At 34.2% G+C, this 21,753-nt stretch overlaps 1 protein-coding gene across 3 annotated transcripts in view; it reads right to left on the reverse strand.

The window, feature by feature from the left end:
* Window positions 1-21,753, reverse strand: part of KIAA1328 (KIAA1328 ortholog) — a 355,769-nt gene that overhangs the window by 145,460 nt on the left and 188,556 nt on the right. For all 3 annotated transcript variants that reach the window (XM_037806404.1, XM_037806405.1, XM_037806406.1), the window contains one exon: window positions 8,639-9,309. In XM_037806404.1, coding sequence (XP_037662332.1) covers window positions 8,639-9,309 — 671 coding nt within the window. The remainder of the gene's footprint in view (window positions 1-8,638; window positions 9,310-21,753) is intronic.

Below are 21,753 nucleotides of genomic sequence, written 5' to 3' on the forward strand. Positions count from 1 at the left end.
AGTAGAGGGGGCTTTCAAATTCTTGTAAACGAGGAAATTTCTAAGATCACAAGCAAGCACTAGTCCAGGAAAAGACCAAGACACAGAAAAGATGGAAAGGACACTGCACTTTACATTTGCTACAGGATGATATTCTTGATAGAAGGGCTAAACTCTAAAGGAGAGAACCAAACAATAAAAAGACAGTGAATGGTGTTTTTTGACTTAGATTTTGCTAGCTCATGGCATAATTGGGGGGGGGGGGTGCGGATCACAGCTGAAATAGTCAATGTTGAAGGATAGAAAGCTTTCTTCCTTAGGTCAGGAATAACACAAAATTCCTGCTTTTGCCATTTATACTTAACATTGTTCTAGAAGTTCTAGCTAGAGCAATAAGGTAACAAACAAAAAAAAAAAAAAAAAAAAAAAAAAGAGAAGAAGAAGGAAAAGGAGAAGAAGAAGGAGAAGGAGAAATAAAAGGCATCCAAAGTGGAAAAGAAGTAGTAAAACTATCTCTATTTGCAGATGACATGATCTTTTATACAGAATATGCCAAAGAATCAAGGAAAGCTACTTCTACTTGAATTAGTAAACAAATGTAGCAAAGTTGCAGGGTACAAGACCAACATACAAAAATCAGTTGTATTTCTATATACCAGCAATGAACAAGCTGCAAAGGAAAGCAAGAAAACATTTCCATTAACAATAGTATTAAAAAGAATAAAATATCTACGATTAAATTTAATCAATATGAAAAATGTGTACACTGAAAACAAAACATAGCTGAAAAAAATTAAAACTAAATAAATGGAAGAACATCCTATGTTCATGGATTAGAAGATGTATGTTGTTAAGATACCAAACTTCCCAAAGAGACCTAAAGATTCAACACAATCCCAAATAAAATGCCAACAGTCTTTTATGCAGAAGTAGAAAAGTCAATTCTCAAATTCATATGGAATTTCAAGGGGCCCTGAATAGCCAAAGTCATCTTGAAAAAGGAGAACAAATTGGACAAATCACATTTCCCAATTTCAAAATTTATTACAAAGTTACAGTAGTCAAAATAGTGTGATCTTGCCATAAGGATAGACATACAGACCAATGGAATAGAAGTGGTAGTACAGAAAAACCCATACATTTATGGCCAATTGATTTTCAGCAGGATATCATGTCCACTCAATGTGGAAAGATTAGTCTTTTAAACAAATAGTGGCGGGAAAACGATATCTACATACAAAGGAATGAAATTGGATTCCTACCTCACACCATACACAAAAATTAACTCAAAATGGATCAAAGACTTACATATAAGAGCTAAAACCATAAAATTCTTAGAGGAAAACATAGGGGCAATTGTCAGTATCTCTTATTTGGTGATGGATTCTTAGATATGACAACAAAAGCATGAACAGTAATGAAATGACAGAGAAATGGGACTTCATCAAAATGAAAAACTATTAAACATCAAAAGGAAAGTATCAAAATTGTGAACAAACAACCTACAGAATGGAAGAAAATAGCTGCAAATCATATATCTGATAAGGGTTCAATATCCAGAATATATAAAGAATGTCTACAACTCAACAACAACCAAAAGACAAACAACCCAATTAAGAAAAAGGTCATAGGGCTTGAATAGATATTTCTCAAAAGAAGATATACACATGGCCAATAAGAACATAAAATATGTTTAACATCATTAACCATTTGGAAAATGTAAATTAAAAATCACCATGAGATACTACTTCATGTCTACTAGGATAGTTATGAGAGAGAGAGAGAGAGAGAGAGAGAGAGAGAGAGGGAAGGAAAGAAAGAGGAAGGAAGGAAGGAAGGAAGAAAGGAAGGAAGGAAGGAAATAACGTGCTGGTGAGGGTGGGGAGAAATCCGAACCCTAGTGTGTTGCTAGTGGGAATATAAAATGGGTTAATACTATGGAAACAGTTTGGTGTTTCCTCAAAAAAACACAACATAGAATAACCATAGAACTTGGCAATTCTACTCGTAGATATGTACCCCAAAGAATTGAAAACAGGAACTTAAAGAGTTACATGTAAACCAATGTTCATAGCAATATTATTCACAATAGCCAAAAGGTGGGAAACAACCCAAGAGTCCTTCAAAAGATGAATAAACAAAAATGTGGTATATACATAGAATGGAATATTATTCTGATATAAAAAAGAATGAGGTTCTGATACATGTTACAACAAGGATGAACCTAAAAACCATTATCTTAAGTAAAAGAAGGCAACCACAAAAGGATAAATATTGTCTGTTTCAACTTATATGAAATGTTAAGAATAGGTAAATCACAGAGAAAGAAAATGGATTAGAAGTTAACAGAAGTTTTGGGGGGGGGATGGGGAGTACAGAGTTTCTGTTTTGAGTAATGAAGTTATGATAATGGATAGTGGTGATGGTAGTACAACATTTAAAATGTAATTAATGTCACTGATCTGTGTATTAGAATCATTAAAATGGCAATTTTTATGGTATATATATGTTATTACAATAAAGAAAATTTTATTTATGAAATGAAAAATGAGAAAAAAAGGTCTTGAGCCTCTGAATATCTAGACATCTCACTGATTATTTAACTGGATTGGAGAGAATTTTGTTTTAGGAATACAGCTATACAAGGACAGAATGAAATAGCCCAATTGTGTTGGCTGGGAATCACAAAGACTCACAAAGACCCTCTTCAAAAGATGACTAAGGCAACAGAAACCACCTTGATCATTATCTCATGGTGGAGGTGTTAACAGTTTGAAGTTCTCTGATGGTTTGTATGTATTTATTTTGTAAGGGCTACCCAAGAAGATTGAAAAGGCCCCAAAATAAAACATTGGGGCTCCTAAAGCTAGAGAGTAACTGATTCCTTCCAAGGGAAATACCTATATATCTGAGGGGATAAATAGGAGGATAAATGATTACCACTTGCCATGATGGCATCTCTACACACAACAGACAAACATGGTCTGCTTAAAAAATTTATCGTAAGTAGATCTGGGTCCAAGAAAGAGTTTGAGTTGTCTTAGGTAAACAGTTTTCAGACAGTATAAAATTTTAAAGTTTAAAAAAAATGTAATGGATTTCAACAATAATGCTAGAAAAAGGCATTTTCTGCTCAATAGCAGATCCATATTGTGGCATGCTCTGGTAATTTGCTCTGTGAAACAATTTTGTTCAGTTTTCAAAAATCTAATTTATGAATCTAAAATAATGAATTATAATTTAATGAAATCTAATTCACATACATATTTATTGGCTGAATAAAACTGGATCAAAGCTAGAAAACATTAATCCCATCGAACTTTTACATATTTATTTGTTCTCTATTACTTTCTAAATTTCTAGGGACTTCCAGTTCTGCGGCAGGATGTAGTAGATACACTTCTCTCCATTCCTCCTGTTAAGTATAGCCAGCATCTTGGATATTATACATGAAATAAATAATAAAGACTCTGAAAGGTAGAGAAAGTAGATAAGACAGGAGGAACAAAAATGGTAGTGAGTTTCCTGAATGTTGTTTTTGCCTCATGTCCTGTGGTGGACTCAATGCTGGAGAAAATTGGCAACCCTGAAACACCAAAGGGTACAGAGGGAAAAAACAGGAAAGGGGCAGACTAGGAAGACAGAAACTTTTAAACAAAAAGCATCTACTCTAGTCAAACATGATGGGGAAAAAATGTGGCCCCACTCACTCTATCCCACCAGCAAAGGCCATGTAGGGGTCTAGACTTCCATTTTCTACCGGCTGTAATGAGATACCACAAACCCAGTGCTGGGTGGTATCAGAGAAGGCCTGCCAAAAAAGAAGATATGAATAAGATCCAGTGTCTTATAATACTCAAAATATCTAGAGTGCAATTGAAAATCCCTTGTCATACCAAGAACAAAGAATATCTCAGCTTGAATAAGAAAAGATAATCAATAGAAGCCAACACCAAGATGACACAAATTTTGGAATTATGTGGCTAGGATTTCAAAGCAGTCGTCATCAAAATGCTACTGTTAGCATTTATAAACATGCTTGACACAAATGGAAAAGCGGGTTATAGCAAAGAAACAGAAAGCAGTACAATAACAACAAAAAAATAGAAGACATAAAGAAGAATCAAATGGAAATTTTAGTTATGAAAAATACACACCTGAGATAACTGGTAACCAAAATAAATGAACTCAGTGAGTTAGCTCAACAACAGAATGGAGAGGACAGAGGAAAGAATCAGTGAATTTGAGGATTAGAACAGGAGAAATTACATAATCTGAATAGCAGAAAGAAATAAATTGAAAAGAAAATGAACAGAGCCTCAGGGATCTGTGGAACTAAAACAAAACATCACACTTTCATGTAACTGGAGTCCCAGAAGAAAAGGAAAAAGACTGTAGGGTGGGAAAGTATTTGAAACAATACTTTTACAAAATTAGGCTGAAAAATCACCAAATTTTGCAAAAGACATAAAACTACAGATTCAAGAAGTTGTATGAATTTCAAATAGTTACCCAAAGAAATCCATGCCAAAACACATTATACTGCTGAAAACTAAAGAAAAAGAAAAACATCTTGAAAACAGCCAAAAAGAAATGACACTTTATTGATTAGGGATACATAATTTGAATGACAGAGAATTTCTCATCAGAAAACATGGAGGCCAGGAACAATGTTTTTCAAGTTCTGAAAGAAAAGGATTATCAATCCAGAATTCTATATCCAGCAATAAAATCATCTACAATTGACAGGAAAATGAAGATATTCTAAGATAAAGGGAAACTAAGAATTTGTTTGGCCAGCAGATCTGCCCAAAAGAATGGTTAGAAAGAGCTCATGTAAAAGAAGGAAATGATAAAAGAAGGAATCTTGGAATACCGGGAAGGAAGAAATAACAATAAAAAGTATAAAATATGGATGAATACAATAGACTTTCCTTCTCCTTTTCAGTTTTCTAAATTAATCTCAGTTTGGTGGCTACAGCAAAAATTACAACATTTTCTAATGTGATTGTCAATGTATGCAGAGGAAATATTTAAGACAATTATATTACAAGTGGAGGTGGATAGAGTCTTAAAGGGAGGTAACAATTCCATTTTAACTAAACCACTAAAATATGATACGAGTAGACCGATAACTTTTGTACATATAATACCTAGAGCAACCACCAAGCAATCTGTATAAGGAGATACATAAAAAAACACTAGATAAATCAAAATATTCAAATATCCCACAGGAAGGCAGGGAAAATAATTCAGAGAAATGAAAAATAGAACAAACAAAATTTTAAAAATGTCAAATTCCTAACATGTCAACAATTACATTAAAAATAAAGGGTCTGAATACATCAATTAAAAGACAGAAATTAGCAGAGAGAATTAAAATGACATGACTCAATTAAATGCTGTCTATAAGAAACTCACTTCAAATATCACAATATAGGTAGGTTAAAAGTGAAAAGATGAAAAAACCATACATTATGCAAACATTTAAAATATATAGAAAGCAGGAATATATTAATTTCATACAAAGTAGACTTCGGAGTAAAGAAAATTACTAGGGCTAGAGAGGGGTACAACATAATGATAAAATGGTCAATTAAACAGGAAGACATGGCAATTCTAAATGTGTAGGCACCAAACAACAGAAGTGTAAATATGTGAAAACAAAAATGCAAAACAGACATATCCACAATTGCGATGGTAAGGTTCATGTGTCAATTTGGCCAGGTATTGGTGCCCAGTCAAGCAAGCACTGGCCTGGCTGCTACTGTGAGGACATTTTGTGGGCCCAAATCATCAGGAAGTTGATTGCATCTTTGACTGATTACATCTACAATCAGCTAAGAGGAGTGTTTTCTGCAGTGAGAGACCTTTAATCTAATCATTTGGAGGCTTTAAAGGGAGAAATAATGACTTCAGCAGTCAGAAAAGAGAATTTTCATCTCTACTTTAGCCAGCCAGTCTCTCCTGGGCATTTCTTCGAGAATCTTCACTGGAGTTGCCAGCTTCCAGCCCACCCTATGGACTTTAGACTCATGAATCCCCACAGTTGTATGAGACACTTTGATAAAATCTCATATTTACAGGTAAGTCCTGTTGGTTGTTTCCCTAGAGAACCCTGACTAATACAATTAACAAAAATTGATAGAACTAGGGAAAAAATCAGCAAGGATATAGAAGAGTTGAACAACCCCATCAACCAACAGGATCTAATCAACATTCAGAGAACAACAAAAGCAGAATACACATTCTTTTGAAGAGCTCAAAGAACATGTATGAAGAGAGACCATATCCTGGGCCCTAAAACAAATCTCAACAAGCTTGAAAGAACTGAAATCATACAGAGAGTTTTACCTTACCACAACTGAATCAAACCAGAAATCAGTGACAGAAAGAAAAACGGAAAACTCGAACAACTTGGAAACTAAATAAAACACTTCTAAATAAGTCAAAGAGGATGACCAAAGAGAAAGAAAAAAAATACATTAAACTGAATGCACATGAACATATAACATATCAAATTTGTGGGACAAAGTTAAATCAGTGCTGAGAAGGAAATATATAGCACTAGATGCTTCCATGAGAGAGAGGAAAATTCTCAAATCAATAACCCAAGCTCTCACCTTAACAAGCTAGAAAAAGAGCAAAATAAATCCAAAGTAAGCAGAGGAAAGGAAATAATAAATATAAGAGCAGATACCAGTGAAACTGAAAACAGAAAAACAATAGAGAAAATCAATAAAATAACAAAGTTTGTTCTTTGAAAAAAATAATTAAAATTCACAGGGCTGTTGTAAAACTGACAAAGCAAAAAAGAATTCCCAATAAAGAAATCTCCAAGTTCAGATGGTTTTACTGAGAAGTCTAGCTAACATTTAAAGAAAAATTAACACCAATTCTACATAACATCTTCCAGAAAGCAGAATTGGAAGGAACACTTCCCAACTCATTTTAAGAGGTCAGTATTACCTTGATATTAAAACCAGACATACATACAAAAAAAAAAAAATATAGGGACCAATATCTTTCATTGATTTTGAGGCAAAAATCATTAACAAAATATTAGTAAACAGAATTCAGTAACATATAAAAAGAATTAGGCACTATGACTAAGTGGGTTTAATTCCAGGGATGCAAGGCTGGTCAGTATTTGAAACTCAATAAATGTAATCCACTTTATTAGCAAGCTAAATAAGAAAAATCAAATGATCATATGAACTGATGCAGAACAGGCATTTGATAACATTCAACACCCAATCATGATAAAAACTTTACAAAGACCTTCAAAGGAAAAAAAAAATTGATCAATTGGGCCTTATCAAAATTAGAAGAAAAAAAAAAGAAAGAAAAGAAAAGAAAAAGACAAAAAAAAATTCAATTAGAAGAAGTGCAAAAAATAAGAGACCATTCACCAAAGAGGATGGAAGGAGGGCAAAGAAGCACATGAAAAGAGTTTACATCATTAGTTAGTCATTAGGGAGATACAAATCAAGACCATGACGAATTATCACTAAACACACAGTAGAATAGATAAAATTAAAATTGGTGACAATACCAAATAATGGCAAGGATGTGGAGAAAGTGGATCTCTTATATACTATAAACTAAATGTAATATAAACTAAATATAAACTTGCCATATAATCTAGCAATCATATTCCTAGCTTTCTTCCATAGAAATGAAAGCTTAAGTCCACTCAAAAACCTATACACAAATGTACATAGAAGCTTTATTTGTAATAGACAACAATTTGAAACAACTAAATTGTCATTCAATAAGTGAATCATTAAATATATTGTCTGTATCCTGGACTACTACTCAGCAATGGAAAGGTACGATATATACAACAAAACTACCTAGATAGATAGAATATCAGATGTTAGAGTCTAAAAAATACTAGGCAGACTCCATTAAGTAAAAGAAAATTAACTTCAAGAAGAAAAATAAAATAACTACACTCTATTATTAAGTGTGTCTGTATTGGATGTATATGTGGAAGAAGAATGTGTACAGAGAGGAAATGGTAGGTTTCAACAGGGAGGAAATGGCAGGGATATGTAAACATTTCCCTATAAAAACTGGCAATTTAACTTTTGAAACATTGTTCTTAGGGAGGAAATGGTAAGGGAACAGTCTAGGGGAAATTTATAATTGGTTAATGAACAGGTTATGTTTCCTGACCAGAAAATGGTGATTTTGGAAGGCTCCCATCATTTCTTACATTTTATATTATGATGAATAGAAATAAATATGGAAAGATGACAGCTAATCACATTTCTTCATAATCTGATTCCGTACCCTGAAATCTCAAGCTTTTACTTAATACCTAATATTCTCTAAAATGACATCAAATAGCAAAGGATTTTGTGTAACAGTAATATTGTTTAAAAAATATTGTCTTTGTAATCCAGCAGAAAATTACAATGAACTGCTCAAAAGCAGATTATTCTAAAACAACATGCTGGAATACAAGGTAAACTTTCAAGTCTTTCAAAGAAGACTGAGGGATTTACTTGATAGTCATAGATATGCATGCATCTTGAACAAGCCAAGACCCTGAGGAAACTCCTTCCTACATATCTGCTGTAGTAACACAACAGCCATTTTACACTGTGGTCTCCAATTTATAGATACTACTTAAGAAACAGGTAGCACTCACCAATTGTAATCCAGTCGAGACTGGTGAAGCTGCTGCTGTTTGAGGAGAAGCTTTGTCTCCTGTTGGGTGAGCAGATGCTGAAGGCGCTCCTTTTCAATTTCCAGCTCCATTTTCTGAAGCATAAGCTGCTGCCTTCTATCTTCCGAGAGTTGCTTTTTGATGTCAGTTTCACTGGACTGTGCCCCTTTGCCATGCATCAGAGATGTCCAGGACAGTCCACAAAAACTGCATGATTCTGGATATGTCCTGGAACACCGAGGAGTCATGTTTGTAGAAAGGCTCTTATGAACATGATCTGCATTGTCAGAAAGTCTATAACCACAACACTGACTACATGGAGCAGGCTTAACGTCTAGACGTTCCTTCATCTTCATTTCTTCTGGTGGAGCTTTCTCAGCAGGGACTGCATCCACTGGTTTTCTCCTTGGGGATCCATAATTACATATTCTGGTCTCAGACGGCACCCTTTCCAGATCCTCTTTGGGATGTTGAAGGGCTGCTGGTTTAAAAGAATTATTCCTAAACTCCATAAGGGATTCTGTGGCTGAATCCTGGTTTTCAGATTTAGACCTTTGTTTAGTTTGATAATAGGTTTGTGGTTTGGCTACACTCAAGTAGGAACCATCCAGTTCCACAGATGAAGATCGGAGAGTACTTTTCCTATTGGATACCTAAAAAGAACCACAAGACCACTTGTCAAATAAGAACACAATAAAAAAGCTCTTTTCTTTTGGTTTTTCAGAAATCTGTAATACATTTTACCAAAACAAACTGCTGTTTTGTCTTCTAAATAATAAATGATAGCACTCACACACCTAAACAGGTATGTGCCACAAAGCTACATCCATTTTCAAGCAATCTACATTTCACAAACTCTGTAAGGATGAGAAAAAGCAAGCTTTATTAAATGCTGCTTAATATGAGTAAGACCTTTGGTGATTTTAGGAGTTGCAAATAATGAGGGTTATTTAAAACTGACTTTAAAAAAGTCAAAAATATTAAATGTTAATGTCTTAAAATGTTTAATTTTGAATATTGAGCCAAGAAATTCATTCCCACTCTTTAAATATCTTTTGATTGGCCATTACATAGCATGAGATTTAATGTAAAACATTTTGCCTTATAGTGAATAGGATGTGAGTTACTGCTAGAAATTTGATGAGTTTTTATAAACATCTTTACAGAACACAAATAAAACCAACCACTTTCAATAAAATATTATTCTAATCAAAAGCACTTATTTAAATACAAAACATTTAATTTCAGTTATAAACATAAGTGATTTTCAGTTAGGCTGTTCAAGTAAGTGATTACAATCCCACAGAATTCAGACAAAAAGGAAGAAGATGCAAATTACCTTTGACAGGCCAATAGAGTGAAGTCTCCCAATTTTATTTTATCCTCAAGATTGTTCTATCAAGGGCCCCAAACTTAGTTTATATCACTGATTTTCAAACTTTAGGATGTATCACCTAGAAGGCTTGTTAAACATGGACTGCTGGGCCTCATCCACAGTTTCCAATTCAGTACATCTGGAGCAGAGTCAGAGGATCTGTATTTCTAACAAATTCCCAGGTAAAACTGATGCCGCTAATCTGGGACTGACGTTTGAGAACCACTGGTCTATATCATGGAACATCTCAATCTGTCTCATTGTTGACCTTGGCCTTGAAAGACTAAGTTGTGATATGTAGCTCAGATCTGAAAACCACTGATTTAGCACAACAAATAAACAGCTTTTCTTCAGGATGTATCTCAGAAACATGTCATTTCCAAATTCTAGGTTGCTGCACAATTGGAAATATTCTAGTTTAATGCAAATGTTGAGTATGTTATATATGAAAATCTTGTTCATGAAGGTGGACAGTTGTGATTAACAAAATAATGAAAGAGATTAATGTGGAAGAAAGAATCTTGAACTTGATGTGATGTGGGTGCAATTCTGAAAAAGAATCCTACCATTGACCAGACTTTTAGAAAGGCAGCCCTATACAATATAAAAACCTCCCTTCAATTTAGATCTTGGGCACAACAAAAGAGTTCTACCGAGTCTAATTATTTCAGTAGCAAATGGGCTCTCCAAAAATGTATTATCCCTACCAGCTGTTACTTCTTTGGGAAAGCCAGAGTGCAACCTTTAAAACTGAAAGGGACAAATCCCTAACCTTTGAAGAGAGGCCTTTTTTTCCACCTTGATTTGGTCTTTATTGAAAGATGAGAAGACAAGAGAAAGAAATTAAGCAGACCTGAACAAGTGAAACATCAGAAATGTCCTTGGCAACTTACACCCTCATCTTCCTCCTCCCTCAGGTTTTCATTCAACGCTCTTTTACGTTAACTCTACCTTCTTGTTATTTTCTATCTCTATCCAAGCAAATATGTAAAATCTTCTCTGCATTGAACACTAATATTAACCAAATCTATAAAAAGTAATCAAACTCCTTCCTTTTCTTACATCCATCCTCACTAAAATTATCTCACTTTCATGGATAGTTAGTTGTTTATAGGCTTGAGGGAAGTTTATTTGTTCAATGCTGCAAGAGAAATATGACATTTTTGGTAAACTTTAACATTACAACTTCTGTATTAGCTTCCTATTGCTGCTGTAAAAATTTATCACAAACATTGTGGCTTAAAACAACACAAATTTATTCTTTTAAAGTTCTAGAGGTCAGAAAAAATCAGTTTCAACTGAGCTAAAGTCAAGATGTTAGCAGGGCTGGTTTCTTCTGGAGGCTCTGAAGAGAGAATGTCTCCTCGCCTTTTTTCAGCTTCTAATGGCTGCCTGTATTCTTTGGCTTGTGACCCCTTCCTCTTCAAAGCACATCACTGCAATCTCTACTTCAGTTCATCACCTTCTCCTCGGACTCTGCCTCCTGTGTCCCTCTTAAAAGGATTTTTGTGATTCTATCATGCCCACTGAGTAATCCTGGATAATCTCCCCATCTCAAGATCTGTAAATTAATCACATTAGAAAGTCCTTTTTAAAAAACAAAACAAAACAAAACATGTAAGGTGACATTCATAGATTCCAGGAATTAGTGTGTAGACGAGTAGACATATATGGGGGAGGGAGGGCATTATTCAGTCTAACGTTACTTTTTTTTTTTTAAATTCACACAGTATATTTTTAGAGAAGTTTTAGGTTTATGGAAAAAATGAGCAGAAAGAACAGAGTTCTCATATATCCCCACCTCCCTTCCCTCCAGTTTCCATTATTAACACCTTGCATTAGTCTGGTACATTTGTTATAATCAAAACAATATTGATATATTATTATTAACTGAAGTCATGACTTGATAGCTCATTTCTTTTTATCACAGAATAATATTCCATTGTATGGATGCACTAGAATTTGTTTATCTATTCACCTGTTGGTTGTTTCCAGTCTTTGGCAATTATGAATAAAGGTGTTATAAACATTGTGTGCAGGTTATTGTGTAGACATAAGTTTTCAACTCCTCTGGTTAAATACCAAGGAGCATGATTGCTGGGTTGTATGGTAAGACTGCATTTCTATAGCGGTAAGACTGTATTACTGGATTGTATGGTAGTTCCAGTTGTTCCACAACACTGGTAGCATCAGTGTTTTATTTTTAGTCATTATTTGCATTTCTCTGATATATAATGATTTTGAATAAATTTTCCTATGCTTTTCTTCTTTTGTGAAGTGCTTGTTGAAACCAAACACCTTTAAACTATTCATAATAATTTATAAAGGATTAAAGATAGGAAAGGAAAAACGCAGGCCAGGGAAGATTTTTTACTGAATTATTTCTGATGAGAGAACTTGGTTTATTTCACTGACTACTGAATGCTCAACAAGCTCCTCAACAACTTTGTCACTTCAGCTGTTTTTAACTTGGAGCTTACAATGTTCTATGTTCATGTATTTTTGTGTATTTAACCTATAATTCTGAAAACAATTCTGCAAGGTAGTTGTTATAATTACCATTTTACAGATGAGAAAATGAGGTTCAGCGAAGCAACCAACCTTTCCCAAAGTCACATGAACAGTACATATGAGAGGTGGAAATATGTCTCACTCCAAATCTTCCATTACTCCATGCTGTTGCCTTTTTTTTTTTTTTAATTTTTAATGTGAAATATAATAAACATAGAAAAGTGCACAATAATCACAGGCTATGTCCATGTAACCACCTTCCAAGGACTAGAACAATGTCAGCATACAGAAGATCCTCTATGGCCCCTTGCAATCACTAATCTCTCTCTTTCCTGCCAAAAGGAATAACCTTCTTGACTTTTGTGGAAATAATGTCTCTGCTTTAATACTTCCCTGCATAAAGAGCCATAAAAGAGTTCAATCCTACCTGTTCTTTTAAGTATATAAATGGAATCATATATATTCTTTTGTGGCTGACTTCTTTTACCCAGCATTATATTTGTGAGATTCTTCATGGTGCTGAATGTAGCTGTACTTTTTTCATTTTCATAGCTATATACCAAGGGCTAGAAAATTTTTTCTGTAAGGGGCCAGTCAATAAACATTTTAGGATTTGCTGTTCATGGTCATGGTCACAATTACATCTCTGCTTTTGTGGTGCAAAAGCAATAGAAAATATGTAAATGAATGGGCGTGGCTGTGTTCTAGTAAAACATTTATGGACACTGAAATTTGAACTTCATACAATCTCACATGCAATGAAATAGTATTCTTTTATTTTCAACCATTTAAAAATTTTAAGTGATTCTTAGCTCACAGGTTGTGCAAAACCATACAGTGGGCTGGATTTGGCCCCACGTAGTTTGCCAACTGAACTCCATTATTTTAAGCGTTCTTCAAATTAAAGGAGTCTATGACTATGTTAAGATATACTTAAAACCCAGTAAGCAAATTGAACAATGTGACTTAAGACGTGTATTTATTAACAAGTTATTTATGTGATGAAAATGATTTGGATGGAGTGTTTAATCAGAAATCAGCAGAATGATATTTAGCAGAATAGCATGCAGAGGAATATATCTAGGCATGAAAAACTGTACAATTAAAAAAAACAGTTTAGACAGGAAAATGATCTATGGGTCATAAAACATAAAAACATTGAGTTCAGAGTGGTAGCATATTTGGATTTATCTTATACAAAAGGTATCACAAGTCAGGTAGCTCAGACACAATGAAGAATTTTCTGATATTGAAAGCTGGTAAATTTCTGCATTGAAAGGTTTTCTGACTCTCTAACATACCTTTTACAATATGACATTTTTTTATAAGACTGCATAGAAAATAAAGAAGTGTATATTACAAATACATACATATGATATTGTATATATGTATGCATGTATACACATGTATAAGTACATGTGTGAATACTATAAGTTGTGGATTGAATTGTGAGCTCTCCACAAACACATATTCAAGTTCTAACCCATGGTTTTGTGAAGGTGAACTGATTTGCAAAATGGATCTTTGGAGATGTTATTAGTTAAGATGAGGCCAAACTGGATCAGGATGGGCTCTAGTCCAATACGACATGACTAATGTCCTTATAAGGAAAGGCAATTTGGATAGACACATAAACACATACACACACATAAAGAGAGAGGGAGGGCAGGAAAGCAGAAGGAGGGGAGAGAGAGAGAGCTCATGTAACAGAGACAGAGACTTGGTTATAGATTCCTGGCAAGCCACCACCAGAACCCTTCAAACTTCAGAGGAAGCATGTCCTTCTCTGATTTTGGACTTCTAGCCAGCAGAGATGTGTGACAATAAATATCAGTTGTTTAAACTAGCCTGTGGTACTTAGTTATACCATCCCTGGCAAACTAAGACAACACTACATGAAATCATGAACAAACACATAATCACATACTACTCTTACTATAATCTAAGGTTTCCTATGTTCCCTCTCTCTCTGTCTCTCTCAAACACACACACACACAATACAAACAACTATCAAAATTGCAGTATTATTTTGTGAAATACCATCAACAAGTAAACAATGACATTTTATAAATTTCTGCAAACCATTTTTACAGGCCTGGCCAACATCTGCAACAAGGAGACAGGTGAACTAAACTGCAGTAATTATTTACTGCAACAGGTTATTAACTTGTATGGTTAGGAAGTGATGACTTCTAATGCATTTATGAGTTGTTAACCGCAAGGATTAATCAATAACACCAATATGTCTTATTGGTATTCATTTCTCTGAGTGAAAACAATAATTTCCTATTCTGCAAAGCACCCTATTAACAATCCTCATATTCCCACTGATAGATTTACAAAAATGAAAATCTCAACCTTGTAACTTCAAAATTTCCCCCTCTGCCCTTTATTTTATTGAGGAGTCAGCAGTCTAAGATCTAGATAAATATTTCTAAACCTGAAGTAGCATGTGCCGGGCAGGTCACTTCATTTACCAAAATATTTGGTGCTAATGTGAGATAAGGCACAGAAATGACATGTTGTTTTTGTAAGGTGGGTATATTGGACCAGTTGATAAGCTGTCAGAAACTAGGTAATGCCACAGATGTACTGTGTGGTTTGCCAAAGACTTATCCCCTAAAAATGTGCTTTCTTCCAGTGCAATTAACTCTCCTATACTGCAGATTTTGCTAAAAGATCATCAAGGTAGATTACCTTTCAGCATTAGGAACTAAATACTTACAGATGTTATGTCATCAGTTATAACTCACAAACTTTTGCATTTAGAAAGACATCCAGGCAAATGAATCATCTAATTTATGAATTATTTATAAGAAATTCACAGCATGCTCCTGGAGTCATCCATGGCCTTTTCGAGGTCATATGACACCAATTAGAGCTGAATTTTAAATTATTCAATAACCTGAACTCTCTTGTCATTTAACATATAGATATCAATGCAGTAAACAAGTTAAACTGAATGGGCCCTGGAGGTTTAAGCACTTCTATTGTTCAACAGCTGAAGCTGTAAGCCGTCAATGGAAGAAAAATAATAAAATGCTGCAGTCAGAAACATTTGTAAGGTTCTAATAACTTATTCCAGTTCCCATAGGGATTGTAGCACAATTTAGGAATAGAATCTAAGAGACATTAAAGTCAATAATTATGAGATTTAAAAGAATATAAGCACTCAGAAGGCACACAAAATGTTAAATGACAGAACACTAGTAATACCAAATGCCATATCAACTCCTAGGTTATGAATAGCATAGGTATGCTAAAATTTTAACAGTAACTACCAGTCTCAGAAAAAGCAAAACCTCACATTCTTTAATCATTACTGTATTTCCTGAAAGATGGAATTTGTTGAGTTGCTAAAAAGGTGAATAGATAGCACAGAATAATGGACAGTATACTAAAGTTGAAATAAAAAAATCTTGGCTAGCATTCCAGCACTGCTACTCAGATGTTCTATTATTTTAGATATCACTTTACCTCTTTTAGGAATTTTAGTCAGTATAAAATAGGGGCTTGGTTTTGATGATCTCTATGGTTTATGCTATCTAAAGAACTGAAAAATCCAGGAAGAGGGTTGTTGTACCCCAAGGAAATGAGAGAAAAGAAAAGGGCTGGATGAGAAATCAAAACAATCCGTAAACTTTCAGATATCAGGTGTTTACTAAAAGACTTACTGACAAAATTACTGAATGGTCCTTGATTCTATTTACTCTAGAAAATTCTGTGTTTTAACAGTAATGTGACTCATATGCTGAAGAATTTAAATCAGCATCTTATTTTAGATATCTGGTCTCTGAATCTGAAAGATACAACTGAAGGTTGAATAAGACAAATGTATAGTTGTGAGGACACGCCTATTTTTAACGGGAATTAAAAAGCAAAACCATTACCCTCAGAAATACATAATATTGTTCAAATTGCTTTCACATATATAACTGCAATATTAAAAGTAAAAAAAAAAAGCAGCTTTATACATTGTTCCCTAAGTCAACAAAAGGAAGGAGAAATATACTAGTTTTAATTATTTATAGAAGACCTTAAGAAAAGGTGAAATAATTTTATAGCAAAATAATAAAAAGGCTAAGACAAGGTAATCCCCTGGTAAAAGTGGTGAGGACAATCTTCAGTGGGTAAGAAATGATATACAACATAATGAATAATAAAGCTAATTGACATTTAGATTCAGTAAAGTATGCAGGCACAAGAAAATGATTTATAAGAGGCATACATCGATTTTCTTGTGCTGCTCTCTTGATCTTACATTTGTAGAGAATCCTGGACTGGCTACAGGTGCCTCCACTGGCAATGACCTCACATTTGTCATTCCAATAACAACTGGGCTCAGGAATAAAAATAAGAACTGGCATGGAGGCAGATGTTTTGAAGCAGTTCATTTTCTTTTTTTAAAGCAAAGTTGTAGGTTTACAGAAAAGTCATTTAGAAAATACTAAGTTCCCATATACCTTCCCTCACACACAGTTTTCCCTATTACTAACATTTTGCATTAGTGTGATACCTTTGTTACAACTGATGAAACAATATTATTAAAATTACACCATTAACTATAACCCATAGTTTGCTTTAGGATTCACAGATTGTGTTGTAGAGTTCTTTGGATTTAAAAAATTTTAATTCTAGTAACATATATACATCCCAAAATTTTCCCTTTTAACCACATTCAAATATACAATTCAGTGGTGCTAATTACATTCACAGTGTTGTGATATTCATCCTTTTGTGTCTGGCTTTTGCACTCAAAATGATGTCTTCCAGGTTTATCCATGTTGTTGCATGTTATCAGAACTTCATTCCTTTTTACAGCTGAATAATATTTCATCACACGTACATGCCACATTTTGTTTACCCATTCATCTGTTGATGGACATGTGGGTTACTATACCCATCTTTTAGCAAATGCCACTATGAACATCAGGGTCTAAATATCTGTTCCAGTCCCTGCTTTCAATTATTTGTGGTATAAACCTAGAAGTGGGATTGCCAGGTCATATGGTAATTCTATACTTAACTTTCTGAGGAACCACCAAACTGTTTACCACAGTTGCTGTACCATTTTACATTCCTACCAACAATGAACGAGTGTTCTTATCTCTCCAAATCCTCTAAAACACTTATTTTTTTTTTTAATAGTAGCCATTCTAGTGGGTATGAAATGGTATCTCATTGTGGTTTTGATTTGCATTCTTGTAATGGCTAATAATGTTGAACATATTTTCATGTGCTTTTTGCTTTGGAGAAATGTCTATTTAAGTCTTTTGCCTTTTTTTAAAAAAATGAGAGAAGTTGTGGGTTTACAGAACAGTTATGTATAAAATACAGAATTCCATATATCACCTTATTAATTCCTGCACTGGTGTCATAAATTTGTTACAACTGCTGAAAGCACATTTTTATAACTGTACTTTTAACTACAGTCCATGGTTTAATTTAGGGTTCACTGCTTGTGTTATGTAGTTCCATGGATTTTTTTAAATTGTTCTAGTACGATATATACAACCTAACATTTCCCCTTTTAGCCACATTCAGACATATATTTCAGCTCTGTTAATTATATTCAGAATGTTGCGCTACCATCACCACCATCCATTACCAAAACATTTCTATCATTCCAAATAGAAACTTTTTGCCCATTTTTAAATTGGGTTATTTGTCTTTTTGTTGTCAAGTTGTACCATTTTAAAATATATTCTAGACATTAAATCCTTATAAATGTATGTGGTTTACAAAGATTTTCTCCAAATCTGTAGGTTGTCTTTTTACTTTCAGGATGAAGTCCTTTGACGCAAAAAAGTTTTTAATTTTGAGGAAGCTCCACTTTTCTATTTTTTCTCTCACTGTTCCTGCTTTCAGTATAAAGTCTAAGAAACCACTGCCTAACATGAGGTCCTAAAGATGCTTCCCTATGTTTTCTTCCAGAATTTTATAGCTTTGGTATCGTCATTGAGTGGACTTGGCACTCTTGTCAAAAGTAGCTGTAAGGGTTTATTCTGAACTCTCAATTTGATTCCTTTGGTCTATGTATCTATTTCTGGGTTTGTATCATATTGTTTTGAGTACTTTAGCTTTGCAATAATTTTTAAAACTAGGAAGTGCAAATCTTCTAATTTTGATCGTTTTCAAGGTTTTTGGTTCTTTGGGCCCCTTAGCCTTCCATATAAATTTGATGATGAGTTTTTCCATTTCTGCAAAGAAGGCTGTTAGAATTTTGATTGGGATTGCATTGAATCTGTAAGTTGCTATGGGTAGGATTGACATCTTAATGATATTCAATATTCCAATCCATGAAAATGGAATGTCCTTCCATTTATTTAGGTCTTCTTTAATTTCTTTTAGCAATGTTTCGTAGTTTTCAATGCCAGACTTCTTTAAGTCCCCGGTTAAATTTATTCTAGATATATGATTCTTTTCATTGCTATTGTAAATGGAATTTTTTTTCTTGGTTTCCTCTTCAGATTGTTCATTACTAGTGTATGGAAACACTAGTGAATTTTGCATATGGATCTTGTACCTCACCATTTTGCTGAATTCATTTATTAGCTCTAGTAGCTTTATTGTGCACTATTCTGGATTTTCTCTATATAGGCTCAAGTCATCTGCAAACAGGGAAAATTTTACTTCTTCCTTTCTAATTTGGAAGTCTTGTCTTTTTCTTGCTTAGTATTGATACAGTTCTTTTTGAAAGAAGCAAACAAAATTAGTTTGTGTCAAATCAAGGAAAGTTTTAACAATGAATTCTTACTACACTTCATAGAAAACATAAAGTTAACACTATCTGAATGTGGTCAACTGTCCCTGAAGGGAGGTGATAGTTTAGAATGCATTTATTTTGTTGACTGAAGAGGAAAAGTATTTGCATGTAGTTTTGAAACTAGCAAGTGAAAATACACTCTCCTGAAAAAGAATATTAAAGAAATACCAAGAAGTATAACCTATAGTCTATTTGTAGATAAATAAGAGGGAGGGAAAACCAGACTGTTGTTTATTACATCTAGATTTCTCAAAATGTATCACAGCCTGCCTACTAAAGATTAGATTTTTCCTTAAGTCTCTATATTCATTTTTTCCCTCCATAAATGGCAGAAGAATGGGGAGGTTTAAAAAAAAATCTAGTAAGAAGCACAGGGAACTACCAAACCAAAGAGATTTAAGGTGGCCACCTTTAGAGGGCTAACCTGCCTTGGGGACTGTTCTAGCTTGCTAATGCTGCTGGAATGCAAAACACCAGAGAAGGATTGGCTTTTATAAAAGGGGGTTTATTTGGTTACACAGTTACAGTCTTAAGGCCATATAGTGTCTAGGGTAACACATCAGTAATCGTGTACCTTCACTGGAGAATGGCCAATGGCGTCCAGAAAACCTCTGTTAGCTGGGAGGCATCTGCTCCAAAGTTTTGGTTTCAAAGTGGCTTTCTCCCAGGGCGTTCCTCTCTAGGCTGCAGTTCCTCAAAAATGTCACTCTTAGTTGCACTTGGGGTATTTGTCCTCTTTTAGCTTCTCCAGAGCAAGGGTCTGCTTTCAATGGCTGTCTTCAAACTGCAGTTCCTCTCTCAGCTTCTGGGCGTTTTTCAGTGTCCCTCTTGGCTGTAGCAGCCCGCTCCCTCTGTCTGATCCTACATAGTGCCCCAGCATTCAGACCCACCCTGAATGGGCGGGCCATCACCTCCATGGAAACCATCCAATCAGAGTCATCACCCACAGTCGGGCGGGGCACACCTCCATGGAAACACCCAAAGAACCACAATCTAACCAACGCCATATGTCTGCCCACACAAGATTACACCATAAACAATGGAGTTTGGGGGGACACAACACATTCAACCTGGCACAGGGACTTAAGATTTTAGTTCTTTGATTCTTATGCAGTACTAAATCCTAACAAAAATTTAGGACATTATTTTTATTACTTAGTTTTGTTTACTGTTTACCAAGATATTTTATTTAGAAATTAATAGACAATAAACATGACTGAAGCAATTTTCTCATGCTCGAATGTCTTTTCTCATTTTTCTATTCTTCAAAATTCTATTCATGTTTCAAGGCTAACTTAGTACCACTTTCATTGTGGTTTCCCTATTTTCCTAGCTGAAATTAGCTGTACATTCCCGAGTACCCTAGAAACATTTTATTTATTCCTGTATTATACTTATTTCACCCGGCATTACAGTTAAGTGCTAACTCTTTTCACATCTCTAAGTTTCTTTGTGTTGTTTAAGTATTTACATGTGTTCATACGGAAACTGTAAACTTTTTGAGGGTAGAGCTAATGTATGTTTTGTTCACTGTTGTATCCTCAAAGTGATAGCATGTATTCAATACATATCTGTTTTTACATTGATTTTGGCCTTTCTACGGCATAGAGTATGGAACCTGAGGGCAGAGACAATGCTATGCTCAAACTCATATTTCAATAGCACAGTTCTTTATAAATATAAGACACAAATTAATTAATATTTGTTGAATGAATCAGCTAGTAGGGAGCAAGAGAAGCTACCATTAAATGGCTTAATGGATAACCTAAGGAACTTGATGGAAACTTATCTAAAAAAAAATTTAGCATATTTATATTTTTACAGGTATCTTTTCCCAGAATGTTTAAAAGTGATAAAAATTCTATAAACACATGGAAAATTCCAACTATGTCTTGCATTGTACAGGGGCTATAAAAATAGGGATCGAGATGCCTATTTGGCAATGTAAAAACAGCAAATTCTAGGGTACTTTTAAAAGATTACTATATAATTCTTTAAAATGTTCCATGAAAATGGCTTTAAAAAGACACAATATTGGAAGACTACAAAACATGTGAGTTATATCAACTTAGATTATGGATAAGCAAAAGACAGGTTATAAAACAAAATACCTGAATAAAAGGCAAATGCCTCAGAATTCCTACACTGATTGAGCTATTTAAAAAACAAATCTTTAACATAAGTGACTTTCATGTTATAAGCAAGGCTGACATATTTTTAGAGATATAGCATTAAGTTCAGTAGAAAGACTTACGGATATTGGGGGCAAACAGGGCTTTCAAACATGTAAAGTTAATTGCATTTCCCCCCAAATCCTTTTTTGATTTAAGGATGTCATTCAATGTGTAAAAGACATTGCCAAACACTGTCCTGTAATTGTTAAAAAGTACTTAAAATAACTATTTATCCTCTGTTCTCTGCTTTTTTGGTTCTGCTCTGGTACTA

This window comes from Choloepus didactylus, chromosome 16, assembly GCF_015220235.1.
Source record: "Choloepus didactylus isolate mChoDid1 chromosome 16, mChoDid1.pri, whole genome shotgun sequence".
NCBI lineage: Eukaryota > Metazoa > Chordata > Mammalia > Pilosa > Megalonychidae > Choloepus > Choloepus didactylus.